Source organism: Saccopteryx bilineata, chromosome X (genome assembly GCF_036850765.1).
Source record: "Saccopteryx bilineata isolate mSacBil1 chromosome X, mSacBil1_pri_phased_curated, whole genome shotgun sequence".
Lineage (NCBI taxonomy): Eukaryota > Metazoa > Chordata > Mammalia > Chiroptera > Emballonuridae > Saccopteryx > Saccopteryx bilineata.
This window is the reverse complement of record NC_089502.1, coordinates 50,626,553-50,640,601: the sequence shown is the minus strand read 5'-3', so window position 1 is coordinate 50,640,601 and position 14,049 is coordinate 50,626,553. Positions and strand designations below refer to the sequence as shown.

Here is a 14,049-nt window from a genome sequence, read left to right as displayed (position 1 = left end):
CAGCCATAGGAAGAATGGAAATGTTGTTCAGCTATTATGTGTTTATAGATTTTAAATGAGTATATTTATAACACTATTAGCTTGAATAAGGAAAGTATCCTGAAACAATGCAATTTAAATATTTTGTTCAATAACAACAAAATATGAAAATTATACATTCCATGGTTATTTGGATCAACCTAAATAAGCACATTACTATTTTTACTCAGTATTTAGATTTAAAATATAATCTGCTAAGATTATCATAGAATCTTTCAAATATTTCTAAATTGTAAGGTTAGGAAAACAATCTAACTGAAGTTTATTAACCAGGGATTGAATAAACATGTTAATGATACATGCAGCTTTTTGAATGGTTTTATATCTTTCACAGTTAAATGTGTATATTTTCAATAATGTTGATTCAACTTATTGTCAAATACATTACTGGTCATTGGTTGCCTTTTTCACCATTACTGGTCTTATATTGGCATGCAAACTACATTTTACATCACAATAAAATAATGGCAGTAATTTACAAAAATTCATAAAAAGGCCAACCAATACAATTTTTTCTCAATGAAACTTTGGATTTAATATAGAAGCTTTTCTGCAGTAAGAATTGAATAAAGTAGTTCTCAAGTTTGACTATGTACTTGAAACATCTATGAAGCTTTAAAAAATACCCATGCCAGAGTTGTGTACCAGAGCTGTTGATGTAATTGGTCTGGGACACACAGAGGGCATTGCAAGTTTTCAAAGGCCCCTAGATAATTTGAACATGTACCCAGAGTTGAGAAACACTACAAACACTCTCTCCCCACTTGAGAATCACTGTGCAGTGAACCACATTAATTGATGAGCACTGGGACATAGGAGAAGCAACTGGATGAATGAGCATTTGTTATCTACTTGTTTCACAAAGTCTAACAAAAGACCAAAAACTGTCCACTAAAAACTTTTGTTCAGTGGTTTCTGCCATAAATTCTGATTTTTTTCCCCGAGGGCAGGTGGGTTATTTGCTCCATCTTTTAAAGAGATTTCCTGTTTTGTAATAGCCACTGCAATTTTTATGGCTGATCCAAAGCATAATATTTTAAATCAATTTAACACCCAGGCAACTTTACAGAGGCATTACAGAAATAGTATGATATCATCAATACAAATGATACGCAATCTGTTTCAGAGTTACACAACAAACAATTTTCAGCAATAACCTTTATTACAGAATATAAAACAGACCTCAGAGAAAGTTTCTTTAATGTTAGAAATTTACAGCATTTCATTCACAACTGCTTACTATGGAAAATACTGAGGGTCAATATTTAAGTTGTGCTCCTCTACACATTTTTTTTTTTACCAAAATAAAGAGAATAATCTGTCATGTTAGTAAAGAGAAGCACTGATTGAACCATTATGCACTTCAGGGAGAAAACCCAACTACTAAATCAATATTTAAAATATATTTAGATAACAATAATTCTCTTTCATAAATATTTATAATAAAATAAGCTGATAAAAGGTATCTGATAAATACTTCAGGCCAAGAGGGATCAAATATAATGGAAAGGGGGATGCCATTTGAACAAAATAAAAATGCAATGGTTTATACACCTGACATAAGACAGAAAGAGAAAAAAATATATGTGTGGTCCAAAATACTAAGATAAACAAGAAGTCATTATATTTTAAAGAAAGTTTAGATAATGGACAGAAGTTCTTACTTCTAAATGAGTAACCCTAATAGGAAAAATGAATACATGTGTTTAGATTTATATAAAAAAACTTATAATAAGTAATTATATTAAGTTAAGCTAGTTATATAAGATTGAATTTGGGGGTTACATATCTTTTCCCCTTATTGTCCAGTTGGGTCTTTAAGGTCAAATAACTTATCTCAGTACTTTTCAACTTTTTTCCACTTGAGGAACACTGAAAATAGAATTATTTTTGGCACCACTAAGGAAGAAATCGCCTTGAGCATAAGTGAATTTGACTAAGATCACTGGGTCTATAGTCTTCATACAACATCAGGGCGATTAACTCTTTCATGGATTGTCATGAAATTTCTGGCGGACTAGAACACAGACCTGCAGTTGAAAAACACTGGTCTGTCTCATTCCTTTAGATCTTTTCATCACCAAGCATAGACTCTTCTACATAGAAACCATTTCACATATGTTTGTTAAATAAATGAGAACAAAGTTTCATTAAATATTTACTAGGTTTCAAGTAGTGTGTTATGCATCAGCTATAAAAACTTATAAAACACCTTGAATTATTAATTCTCTATATTTAAACATTACAATGTAAGATTTTCTACTTTAATGTTTCTAATTCAAAACATTACAGTTAATGTTAACAACTTCTTCTAAATAATGAAGACATAATTCAAGTAAATGAGGAAGAGTAGTGTCAGAGTGATTTTCAAAAAATAGGCTAGAAAATTTACCAGTAAATTTAAATCTTTTGGTAAAATAACACCTGATAATAATATTTAAAAGGCTTATTTGTGAGTTGTTGGTTAGTTAAGTAAGATATTTTCCCATCTCAAAAATAAAATGTGTGATGAGAAGCATAGAGAAGTAAATGAATATGAGGAAGTATACCAGACGTAATGCATTTAACTTAATGGTCACCAGATATGAGACTTTAAAATCTCAGTTCTCATTTATAAATATCTCAGTATCTGATTCAGCAACCCTCCTTAACTCTATTAATCTTCCAATATATTTGTGGCTTGATAAAAGGAGATGACTCTAAGTCACTATTACCAAAGATTATACTTACATTCAAGTATTTGTCATAAAAATAGACACAATATTTGAATCACTACTGTCTTACATTGGTAAATTTCATCTACCTTCATGGGTCTAATCTACTTATACCATTTCTCTATAAATTAATTAATGTTTATTTTAGTCCTCAAACCATAAGGCTTAAAGAACAGACCATGTACAATAAACTGTCTTTAAGATAATTAAAAAGTTTTGTTTGTTTGTTTGTTTGTTTTGTATTTTTCTGAAGCTGGAAACGGGGAGAGACAGTCAGACAGACTCCAGCATGCGCCCTACTGGGATCCAACCGGCATGCCCACCAGGGGGCGAGGCTCTGCCCACCAGGGGGCGATGCTCTGCCCCTCAGGGGCGTCGCTCTGTCACGACTAGAGCCACTCTAGCGCCTGGGGCAGAGGCCAAGGAGCCATCCCCAGCGCCCGGGCCATCTTTGCTCCAATGGAGCCTCGCTGGGGGAGGGGAAGGGAGAGACAGGGAGAAAGGAGAGGGGGTGGGGTGGAGAAGCAGATGGGCGCTTCTCCTGTGTGCCCTGGCCGGGAATCCAACCCGGGACTTCTGCACGCCAGGCCGACGCTCTACCACTGAGCCAACCGGCCAGGGCCATTAAAAAGTTTTTGATGTTTGAAAAAAATCAGTGAAATCTCTATGTATATTAGTATTATAAAGCTTAAAAATGATGACTATAGAATACTATGAAAAACTGGAATCACTGCAAAAAAAATCAAACAAACATGATTGATATAACAATAACATGTGAATATGACTTGTATACAATATTCAGTAGATAATGAAAACACTCTGCTATTTACTGGTGGCAAGAGAACAATAAATCATGGAGTGATTAAACCTTAGCTCAACCAAGAAGAAAAATATGATTTGATGGAATAAATTTTGCTTATTAATCTAGTAGTTCAAAAGAGAGAGGTCAGCAAATACCTCTATATCAATAATACTGGCAAACATTATTCAATAAATTCCCTAGGAATTTTTCCCTGTTATGTTCAGAAATAAAAAGAAAGGAATTAAGAAAGTGAAAGCAAAATGATTTCTACTCTTAAAATAAGAAATTTTCCAGTTCAAAGGTTTAATTAATACATAAGTGAAGACATCTATTTATATGAAAAAGTAAGTTTAAAATGAACATGTAATTGTTTCAATGATTTGATTGAGAGAAGAAATGTAAATTATAATCAAAGCTTTACAGGTTTGAGGTATGAATTCCAATGTATCAGTTGTTGAGCTAATCATATAACCAAAGGAGGCTTCTAAATTATGTACTGACTTAGATGATATTGAATGAAAAAGAAATGACTTTCAATAATTCTTATTAAAAAAAGGGTAACTGCCTATTCTGTGAAAGAGTACATATGCAAAAGGCTGAATTTGTAACTACACCTAAAACTATTGTAAAGCTAAAGATCTGAGAATAGTGTATTTAATACACATAAAAGTGTTATTAAGAGGCCCTGGCCGGTTGGCTCAGTGGTAGAGCGTCAGCCTGGCGTGCAGGAGTCCCGGGTTTGATTCCTGGCCAGGGCACACAGGAGAAGCGCCCATCTGCTTCTCCACCCCTCCCCCTCTCCTTCTTCTCTGTTTCTCTCTTCCCCTCCTGCAGCCAAGGCTCCATCGGAGCAAAGTTTGCCCGGGTGCTGAGGATGGCTCTGTGACCTCTGCCTCAGGTGCTAGAATGGCTCTGGTTGCAACAGAGCGATGCCCCAGATGGGCAGAGCATCGCCCCCTGGTGGGCGTGCCGGAAGGATCCCAGTCGGGCACATGCGGGAGTTTGTCTGCCTCCCCGTTTCCAACTTCAGAAAAATACAAAAAAAAAGTGTTATTCAGATAAACCTTGAAAACATTTCTTCTTTTCCACTGCTTTAAACAAAATGTATTTCAAAACCTTTTAAAACCTTGACTTATTCCACTTAAGATGTCATTGTCTATTCTTTCCCATACATTTAGAATAGGGCATAGAGTAAAAGTGAATATGTAGGATTTTATTTCAGAAAGTCCTCAATAGTATGCCACACAAAGAGTGGAACCATCTTTTTGTCAGATATAATGGCTAAATTTTGATGCTGCAAGGAGAGACAATGGTTGATATGAGGGCTTAGAACATTTTCATAGAAGGTTTAGAGTTTAAGAAAGGGATAAGAAAAGGGATGCAGTATGCTTATGTACTCCCCTTATTGAATAAAAGTACACAAAAATAACACTTAAAAAAATAAAGAGTCCAAATTGGAAAGGTCAGCCAAATAGGACCTTGTAGAAAAATACTTTGAAAATATTAGGAACATCAGAATTTTAAAAAGAACATATTTCTCAACATTGATTTTCCCAGAATATTTCTACATGAACCAAAAGCTGCCTGAATTAAGTCTTAACAGTAGTTTACCATTCATGACACATATTTCTTTCTGTTTCACATGAATTCAGAGGACTCTAAAGAAGATTTTTAAATCCCCAAATAATCATCTTGTCTGATTATATTATTAGAATACTCTATATTTTATTCTGAAAAATCAGAAATAGGTTTTCTTTGGATTAAGTAATTCTTTATTTTTCAAAATATGAAAATAAAAATAAAACTAACACTAAGTATTTATAAAATATGATCTTGTACTAGGAATTGGAGAGATACAGAAGAAATATTCACTCGATTAACACGAACTCTCAATTCAAATATGAACATCATTTACTCATGTGTAAAAATGGTTAAACAGATCACAAAAAAACAGATCAAAAAAAGATTCCCAGAAATACTGAGAGAGAAGAAGTGGTTAAAATGTCAAATGTAAAAGAAAGTTCTAGATGTACTAAAGCAGAAAATCTTGGGCAAATGATAAAAGGTTTCTATTTTAGTTGGCAGGTAAAGATAATATATTATAACAGGGAATGCATAATGAGAAGATACAGTTAATAGGGGGAGATGACTCCTTCAATTTAGTACTGAATTACAGCAATATCGAAAGACAGTACCCTACTTAATGAGGGTAGACGTTTTATTTCATATTTATTTCCCTTGAAAAATGACATTTAAGTATTTTTAAATAAAAAGAGAAGTGACATGCAGAAAGAGACTAAAGTACTATATTTCAATAACTGAAAGAAAATAATGAAGGACTATAAAGGACATAAAATAAATTGTGTTTACAAAGGTAGTTTCTATCTTAGGATGGTAGGACTTAGAGTAATTTGTTGATAATGCAGTGTTGGAAATTGAGAAAGAAATTTGAAGATGGTTAATAAGGTTTGGGACACTATTCTTAAGAGCTGAGACAGAAAGTTAATAAGAGGATAATAAAAAGACTTCTGGATAGAAACATATTGACATTTATGATAACATGGATGGACCTTAAGAACATTATACTAAATGAAATAAGTAAGTCAAAAGAAGCTAAGAACTACATGATTTCCACATAGGTGCAATATAAAACTGAGAGACATGAACATAGATAAAAGTGAAGTGGTTACTAGGGGGAGGAGGAGAGGGATTATAGAGGGACAAATACATAGTGATGGAAAATGATTTGACTTTGGGTGATGGGCACACAATGCACACAACTCTTCAAATTATATAGAGATGTTCTCCTGAAACCATTTGCTCTTATTGATCACTGTCATCAGATTACATTTAATTTCTAAATTAAAAAAGGAAAAAAATAATTTTCAAACAATACCTACAGCTTACTGCTATAAATACATATAAAGCTAAACCTTCAGTACAGTTTTTTCCCCCAGTGTTCAGTGGCCTGTGGAGAAAGAATACAATCTGTGAGGGGAATACATTTAGAAGCTGGCAGTATAAAAAGTGTAAGAAGCCAAGGATGGTAATAATGAGATGCCTTTTACAAAGAAGAAATATCATAAAGTGGGTAAAATAGAGAGAGATTGAACAACTAGAGGTCCTAGTGAAGAGAAGCTTCAAGTTAACCATAGAAGATAATACAAAGTTATAACCATAAAAAGGAGGACAATGTTTAAAAGGATAAAATCCTTGTAATCACATGAAAATAAGATCCAGGAAATGTACATATGTACATATAAGGGCACATAAACAACAAAACCAGCAAGAAAATCAACAACACAAACATGCAAAATAAAACAGATATTTATCTGTGGAGATGACCACATTAACAGTTGTATAATCCAGAGATAAAAGCAGAAGTGTCCTTCAAATTATTTACCACTTTTTGCCACTGAGCAAATTTTTATTCATTATCCATTGAATTAAATAAAGAATCTATTGCCAAGCAAAATAAGAAGCTGTGAATAAGACACTACAAAAGGCTTCACCATATTTCTGCAGGACAATGTCACAGGAAGAGCTTTCCTTTTTTTTTCTTTTCTTTTTTTTTCTTTTTTTTTCTTTTTCTGAAGTGAGAAGTGGGGAGGCAGAGAGACAGACTGCCGCATACACCTGAACGGGATATACCTGGCAAGCCCAACAGTAGGTGATGCTCTGCACATCTGGGTCGTTGCTCCATTGCAACCAGAGCCATTCTAGCACCTGAGGCAGAGGCCATGGAGCCATCCTCAGCACTCAGGCCAACTTTGCTCCAATGGAGCCTTGGCTGCAGGAGAAGAAGAGAGAGACAGAAAGAAAGGAGAGGGGGGAAGGTGGAGAAGTAGATGGGCACTTCTCCTGTGTGCGCTAGCCAGGAATTGAACCCAGGACTTCCACATGTCGGGCTGATGCTCTACCACTGAGAAAACCGGCCAGGGCCAGGAAGAGCTTTTCTATGGAACACATGGAAGAAAAATACAAATGGGTTCCCTTGAAGGTGATAATGCTAAATTAAAGTTTTTAGTGTGATTTAATTTTCTCATAGCATTATGAACATGAAATTAATTATTCAATAAAAAAAACTGGTTAGGGCCCTGGCCGGTTGGCTCAGTGGTAGAGCATCGGCCTGGTGTGCAGAAGTCCCGGGTTTGATTCCCGGCCAGGGCACATAGGAGAAGTGCCCATTTGCTTCTCCACCCCTCCCCCTCTCCTTCCTCTCTGTCTCTCTCTTCCCCTCCTGCAGCCGGGGCTCCATTGGAGCAAAGATGGCCCAGGTGCTAGGGATGGCTCCTTGGTCACTGCCCCAGGCGCTAGAGTGGCTCTGGTCATGGCAGAGCGACCCCCCAGAGGGGCAGAGCATCGCGCCCTGGTGAGAAAAGCGTCGACCCCTGGTGGGCGTGCTGGGTGGATCCCGGTCGGGCGCATGCGGGAGTCTGTCTGACTGTCTCTCCCCGTTTCCAGTTTCAGAGAAATACAAAAAATAATAATAATAATAAAAAAATAAAAAATAAAAACTGGTTAAAATTCAAGAAATGGCATTTGCAGTTGCAGTGGATTTGGCCCAATGCATTTGCTCCAAAAAGAAATACATGAAGATAAGCCTTTAGTTTATAAAGCCAAGCTGTGGAAGCATCTCTACAGAAACAAACCTTTAGTATTAGTTTCATTTGAAAATGATTTTTAAATATATCTCAACGTGTCATTCCATATTCAAACTCCAAAATTATACACTTAGAAGAATTTCTGAGGAAAGAACTTCAAAACATTTCTGGATTGAGAAGTACCTTAGAGACACCAGGAAAGTGGATACTTTACTATATGGTTGCTCAAACATTCTCATTCCCACCCTCTCCTTCATGTGTAGCCTTGGAGCAAATTATTGCACAAATGACAAGAGTCTGGAAGAAGATAAGGCAATGACAGAAAATGACTTGCTTGCTTGGCTAATATAGCTATTCTTTCTGTTACCCACTAGTTTAGTCTGAAAGAAGCCACTTTGTAAATTCACCTCAGGGAAACATACAGAAATAAGAAATATACTCCTTTGAGAATCTGTCAGTTCTGTTTCTGCCATCTTCAGTTTAGCACTTTGATGAGCACACTCTTTAACAAGATTAGCCATTTGTGCAAATCCTGAGGGCAATTTAGACTCAAGCTTAGCCAAAGGGGTAGGGATCTTAAAGGGAAATGTCTACATGGAAATGTGCAGGTTAGTCATAACTAAGGGAACCAGTTTGTGTTTAAACAAGAAATGATTTTTTATATTAAAAGTTAAAAAATGTTAAAGAAGTTTAAAAATGTATACTTTTAGTTGAAAATAAATATTGTGTACACTAATTTATTCTTTTTGTTTTCATTAATTTATTCAATCAAAGGTGCGTATGTTTTGAAATGTCTTTCACCCCCAATTATTTATTAACCAACTGGATAAAGAATGAATAAATTATGGAGAGTATTATTTGCTTTTATTCTGCCCCTTGAATGCCACAATCATCTCTGTGAAATATATAAAAAAAAATCTTATAGGAAGAAAGTAGGAAAAAAGCTTAGACTTCTGATTTGGAATATAAAAATAGGTCTTGTTGGTTGAGGCCTGTGAAGTCATTTCAATTTAAATAAATGGGGAAATCATTGTAAAATTGTAAGTCTTTTGATGTTTTAGAATCTAAAAGACAATAAAGCTTTCATTTAGATACTTTATTCTTAGCTAAGATAATGTGTTGACCCCCTTATTAGAAAAGCAGAATCCTTATATTTTTCACTTGCTCTAAATTATACTGAACATAAAAACTGCATTTTATAATTTATATTAACAAAACCTAAATAGGTGAAGTTCAGGAGTTCAAGAGATTAATTCAAATTTTTATGGAAATGTTTGCAATAAATCCAAAGTTAATGAACATTCTGACACAATATACTTAAGGTTTATAGCTTCTTGAATTTAATATCCAAAATACCCTTCAAACGTATACATAAATGCAATGAACCAAAAATAAAGGACATCAGAGGACAGACTTAATCTCCTTGGTATATGTTAACCATATAATATCAGGTTAGATATAGTGTGTGTACAGACTAGTAAAAACGGCTTTATGATGTGCCTGTAACATCACCATAGCTGACAGAAATAAACATTTCTAAAAAACGTATCTATGCATATAACATTAAATATATTCAATATAACCACTAAAATACAATAAAACAATTATTTTGAGAAAGAAGTATTTGTTTTATAATTTCAAGTTTTTTATCTTTTCTTCCTTAAAAGAGTTATTCCAGACAAATTGCCAGGGTTCAAGCCATGGCTCTTCTACTAGTGAACTCTGAAATCTTAAGCAAGTCACTGTGTATCATGGTATCTTTATTTGTAAAAAAACTCTTAGAGTTGCTGTTAAGACTAAATGTGTCTATAAATAAATACAACTATATGCATATATACGTGTATACACATACGCATCGCATATATGTATACACACAGTGCTTGGAGCAGAGTAAGCACAATATTACGAAGTTAGTTGTATTGTTCTTACTTTGGTACACAAAGGTAGTAGGTGACAATTGGTGAGAGTTGTACCTTTTTTTATCATCTGTTTGTCTTGTCCAAACTTAAATCAGTTATCTCTCCATGCTACAGGCAACTGAGCTCTGTTTACCCTTCAGCAATGAGCAAGCACTAAAAAAGCGGAACATATTCCTTATATCAAGGTCTCCTGGGAAACAGCTGACTGCAAGGAGAGACTTTTCCTGGTGGATCCCATTGATTATTTATCTTGTTTGTCCAGCTTTTTCTTAAACGATTTTGCTTATCTCTGTTTGCCTCTTCTTACTCTTAAAAAAATGCCTTTTTTTTTTGTTAGATTTTAAAACCCTTGCAGATTTCTGAAATCAGAGCCTTATTCTGAATAATGTCTCTACCGAAGTCCAAGTTTGCTTTTATTTGGAGAAAAAAAATTATCATTCACTGAAAACTGTATTTTCCATTGCTCTTTATATTGTGATATTACTGGTTTAATATCTACCATTGATATGTTTTATATTAAAATTTCATAACTGAGGTGTTTTCTGAACAGAAAAATGAGCTCACCTCAGAGTGCTGTATACACAACTCTTTATTTTTTAAATAAAGACATTCTCTTATTTATAAAATAACTATGTGAGATAAAGTTAACAATACTTCTGTTCTTCAAAATTCTAACTTTTAAATAATTGAGCAATGGCATCCATTTCTAAATTTGCCAGAAATTTTGAGAATTTAATAACTTTTAAAAATTTAAGCCCCGGCTGGTTTGCTAAATGCAGTGGTTCTCAAAGTGTGCACCAGGGTGCACTGGTGCACCCTAGAAGATTTTCAGGTGTGCCCTATGGTATTCCAGAGAAATATGTGCCTCTTGGGGACCAAAAAACCAACAGGGTTTTTGGAGTTTAGATTTTTGGAGGACAGAGGTGTGGGGAATTGGCTGTAAACTGACAGTCTGCCCAATCCCCCAACACTCTTGCCTGATTAGGTCACAAAAGGCTGTTAAACTGTGCTGCTGGATTGTTTACACTACCCCCCATGTTCCCTGGAAAGACTGGAGGCAAGTTTCTTCTATCCTTTGTTTGGTATAAAGTTAAAATGATATGTATGGTGGAGGTTTTCTGCACTCAACAAAATTAAGAGTAAAAAGACAAGAATTCTTCAATGTATTGATGAGGAAATGAGGGTTTCCTTTCAAATATGTGCCCAAACATTGAAGAAATTACTAGGAGACATCAGGCTCATGTTTCTCATAAACACAAGAATGTAAAAACTTAACACATTCATGCAGGGACCTACCAAATTTACTAAATCTTACTAAGAATGTATCTATATATATAAAAATATAACTTTTTTGTCATTTATTTTATTATTTATCCCTTCTTTTTTATGAATTCTAAAAAGCATAACTCATAAAATGTAACATAAAAATGTTTTTTGTTTTGTTTTGTTATTTTTGTATTTTTTTTTCCGAAGTTGGAAACAGAGAGGCAGTCAGACAGACTCCCGCATGCGCTTGACCGGGATCCACCCGGCACGCCCACCAGGGGGCAATGCTCTGCCCATCTGGGGCATTGCTCTGTTGCAACCAGAGCCACCCTAGTGCCTGAGGCAGAGGCCACAGAGCCATCCTCAGCACCCGGGCCATCTTTGCTCCAATGGAGCCTCGGCTGCTGAAGGGGAAGAGAGAAACAGAGAGGAAGGAGGGGGGAAGGGGGGGAGAAGCAGATGGGCGCCTCTCCTGTGTGCCCTGGCGGGGAATTGAACCTGGGACTCCTGCATGCCAGGCCGACGCTCTACTGCTGAGCCAACCGGCCAGGGCCAAAAATGTTTTTTAATGTCAGAATAAATTTAATTTTATTGTATTTTTTCATTTAATTACCATAAAAGCATACTTGGACTTTATATTTTTTCTTTAATATTTGACTTAATTATTATAACATATTTCTCAGAAATTTGTATATAGTGCGCTTTCAATTATTTGTAGGATTTTAAATGCTCCCTGACTTCAAAAAGTTTGAGAACCACTGGTTTAATGGTAGAGTGTTGGCCCAGCATGTAGATGTCCTAGGTTCGATTCCTGATCAAGGTACACAAGAGAAGCACCCATCCATTTCTCCACCCCCCCTCACTTCTCTCTCTTCCTCTCTCTCTCTCTCCCCTCCACTCCTGCAGCCAAAGCTCGACTAGAGTGAGTTGGCCCTGGGCACTGAGGATGGCTCCATGGCCTCTGCCTCAAACACCAAATAATATCTGCAGTTGCAAGGAACAAAGTCCCCAGATGTGCAGAGTATCATCCGCTAGTGGGCTTGCCGGGTGGATCCCAGTCAGGGTGTATGCAGGAGTCTATCTTTGCCTCCCCTCCTCTCACTGAATTAAAAGAAAAATCTAGACAGTTTTTCTCTCTCTAACACTAACTCTCTCTAGCTCTTTCATTTTCTACAGTTTACTGACATTTTACTACCCTTGCCTCCCTCCTTTTCATTAGAGAACTTTTCTATAATTTTTCATTTTAGGGGAGGAGTTGATTCTCAAAAAAGTTATCACTCCAAGTCCACAGCGATAAGATAGTGCAGACAGGCATTTGAAAACTCTCAAAAAGATATATTGATTGAAAACCCCCTATGCCATTACTTTAGTTTATTTTTCAAACTTTAATGAAAATTTATTATGACATTCTAGTCATGCTTCACTTTCAGGTATTTCTCACATTTGTTGAAGACATGCAGGGCTAAAAACTTACTTCTGTCACAGCCTAGATCATTCTTTGTCAAGGTTATTTCCAAACAAAATTTAAACCCTCAAACTACAATAGAATAATTCATCTTAAATATTATACTTTTATTTAACCAAGGATACAGTTATACTAAATTTTTTATCTAATATAGTCAGTATTTAAGACTAGATGAATTTGATTTGAAAAATATCTTACATCAGGATTTCAAAGGAAACTCATTTCTTTCAACCTTAAAACATGTCGAAGAAACTAAAGTATGAATTCTAAAGGAGAAGTATCAGTGAGAAGCTGAAACGTTATTTATTTTAGTAATGGTATAATTGACCTAATGAAGTAATTAAAATTTAACAATAGGTGTAAGATAGTATATTTTTGAGAGTAAGAAACCAAAGTTTTCTAAAAAAACAAAGTGTTCATATATATGCATGCAGAACTTAAGAATTGAAGATATTCTAAGGCCCAGTTTCTCAGAGAAAATCAATTTTTGGATTAATCATATTCAGTTTAATTACAGTATTTTTTCCTGTGACCTTATCAGACATCATGCTACATGTTCACTAACTTTTGCTGTCACTGCTAAATTGTGAATTGATACCAAAATAGTTTCTTTTATTGCTAAAATTTATCATGAAATAACTGTATTACCAGAACATTCACAATGTGATGCCGTCAGCAGTATAATATTTTGGCACTGTGGAAAAAGAAAGTGTCGGTGAAAAATAAAATAAAATAAAACTTGAAAATTGCTCCCAGGACTTGCAAGTAATACAAAATGTTGAGAAAGCTTAACTTGAAGCTCTTTTAAGGGAGAAACTCAACATATGTCATCTAAAATATTTAGGTTTTACTCCATGTAGTAATCACTGTAGCTTCAGGAACTTAAGAAAAAAATACCACCACATATTTTGAAATCAATTTTTTTTTGTAAAATTTACAATCTTACCTTTCCTGCCTTTTTCCCCTCGGATTTCCGCTGATTTGGGATAAAATAGAGGCAAAGGAAGCAAAGAAACAAAACAAAACAAAATCAGCTTCAATTTGATACTGCAAACACATTTTTTAAAATACAAAACATGTCACTATTTTCAGTGCTACAGTATATAATTTTGTTCTGCTAAAACTGTTTTCACCTGCTGCATTCTTCAGTGGTTTTAGTAAAAAGACATAACAATATTATAAATCTTGTGCAACAATATGATGAACCATTTAAAAAACTTTGATCACTATAAAAAATTAG

At 34.9% G+C, this 14,049-nt stretch overlaps 1 protein-coding gene across 2 annotated transcripts in view; it reads right to left on the bottom strand.

Annotated features, from left to right (window-relative positions):
• Positions 1–14,049, bottom strand: part of PCDH11X (protocadherin 11 X-linked) — a 764,552-nt gene that overhangs the window by 307,738 nt on the left and 442,765 nt on the right. For both annotated transcript variants that reach the window (XM_066249732.1, XM_066249733.1), the window contains exon 5: positions 13,756–13,785. In XM_066249732.1, the coding sequence (XP_066105829.1) occupies positions 13,756–13,785 (30 nt within the window). The remainder of the gene's footprint in view (positions 1–13,755; positions 13,786–14,049) is intronic.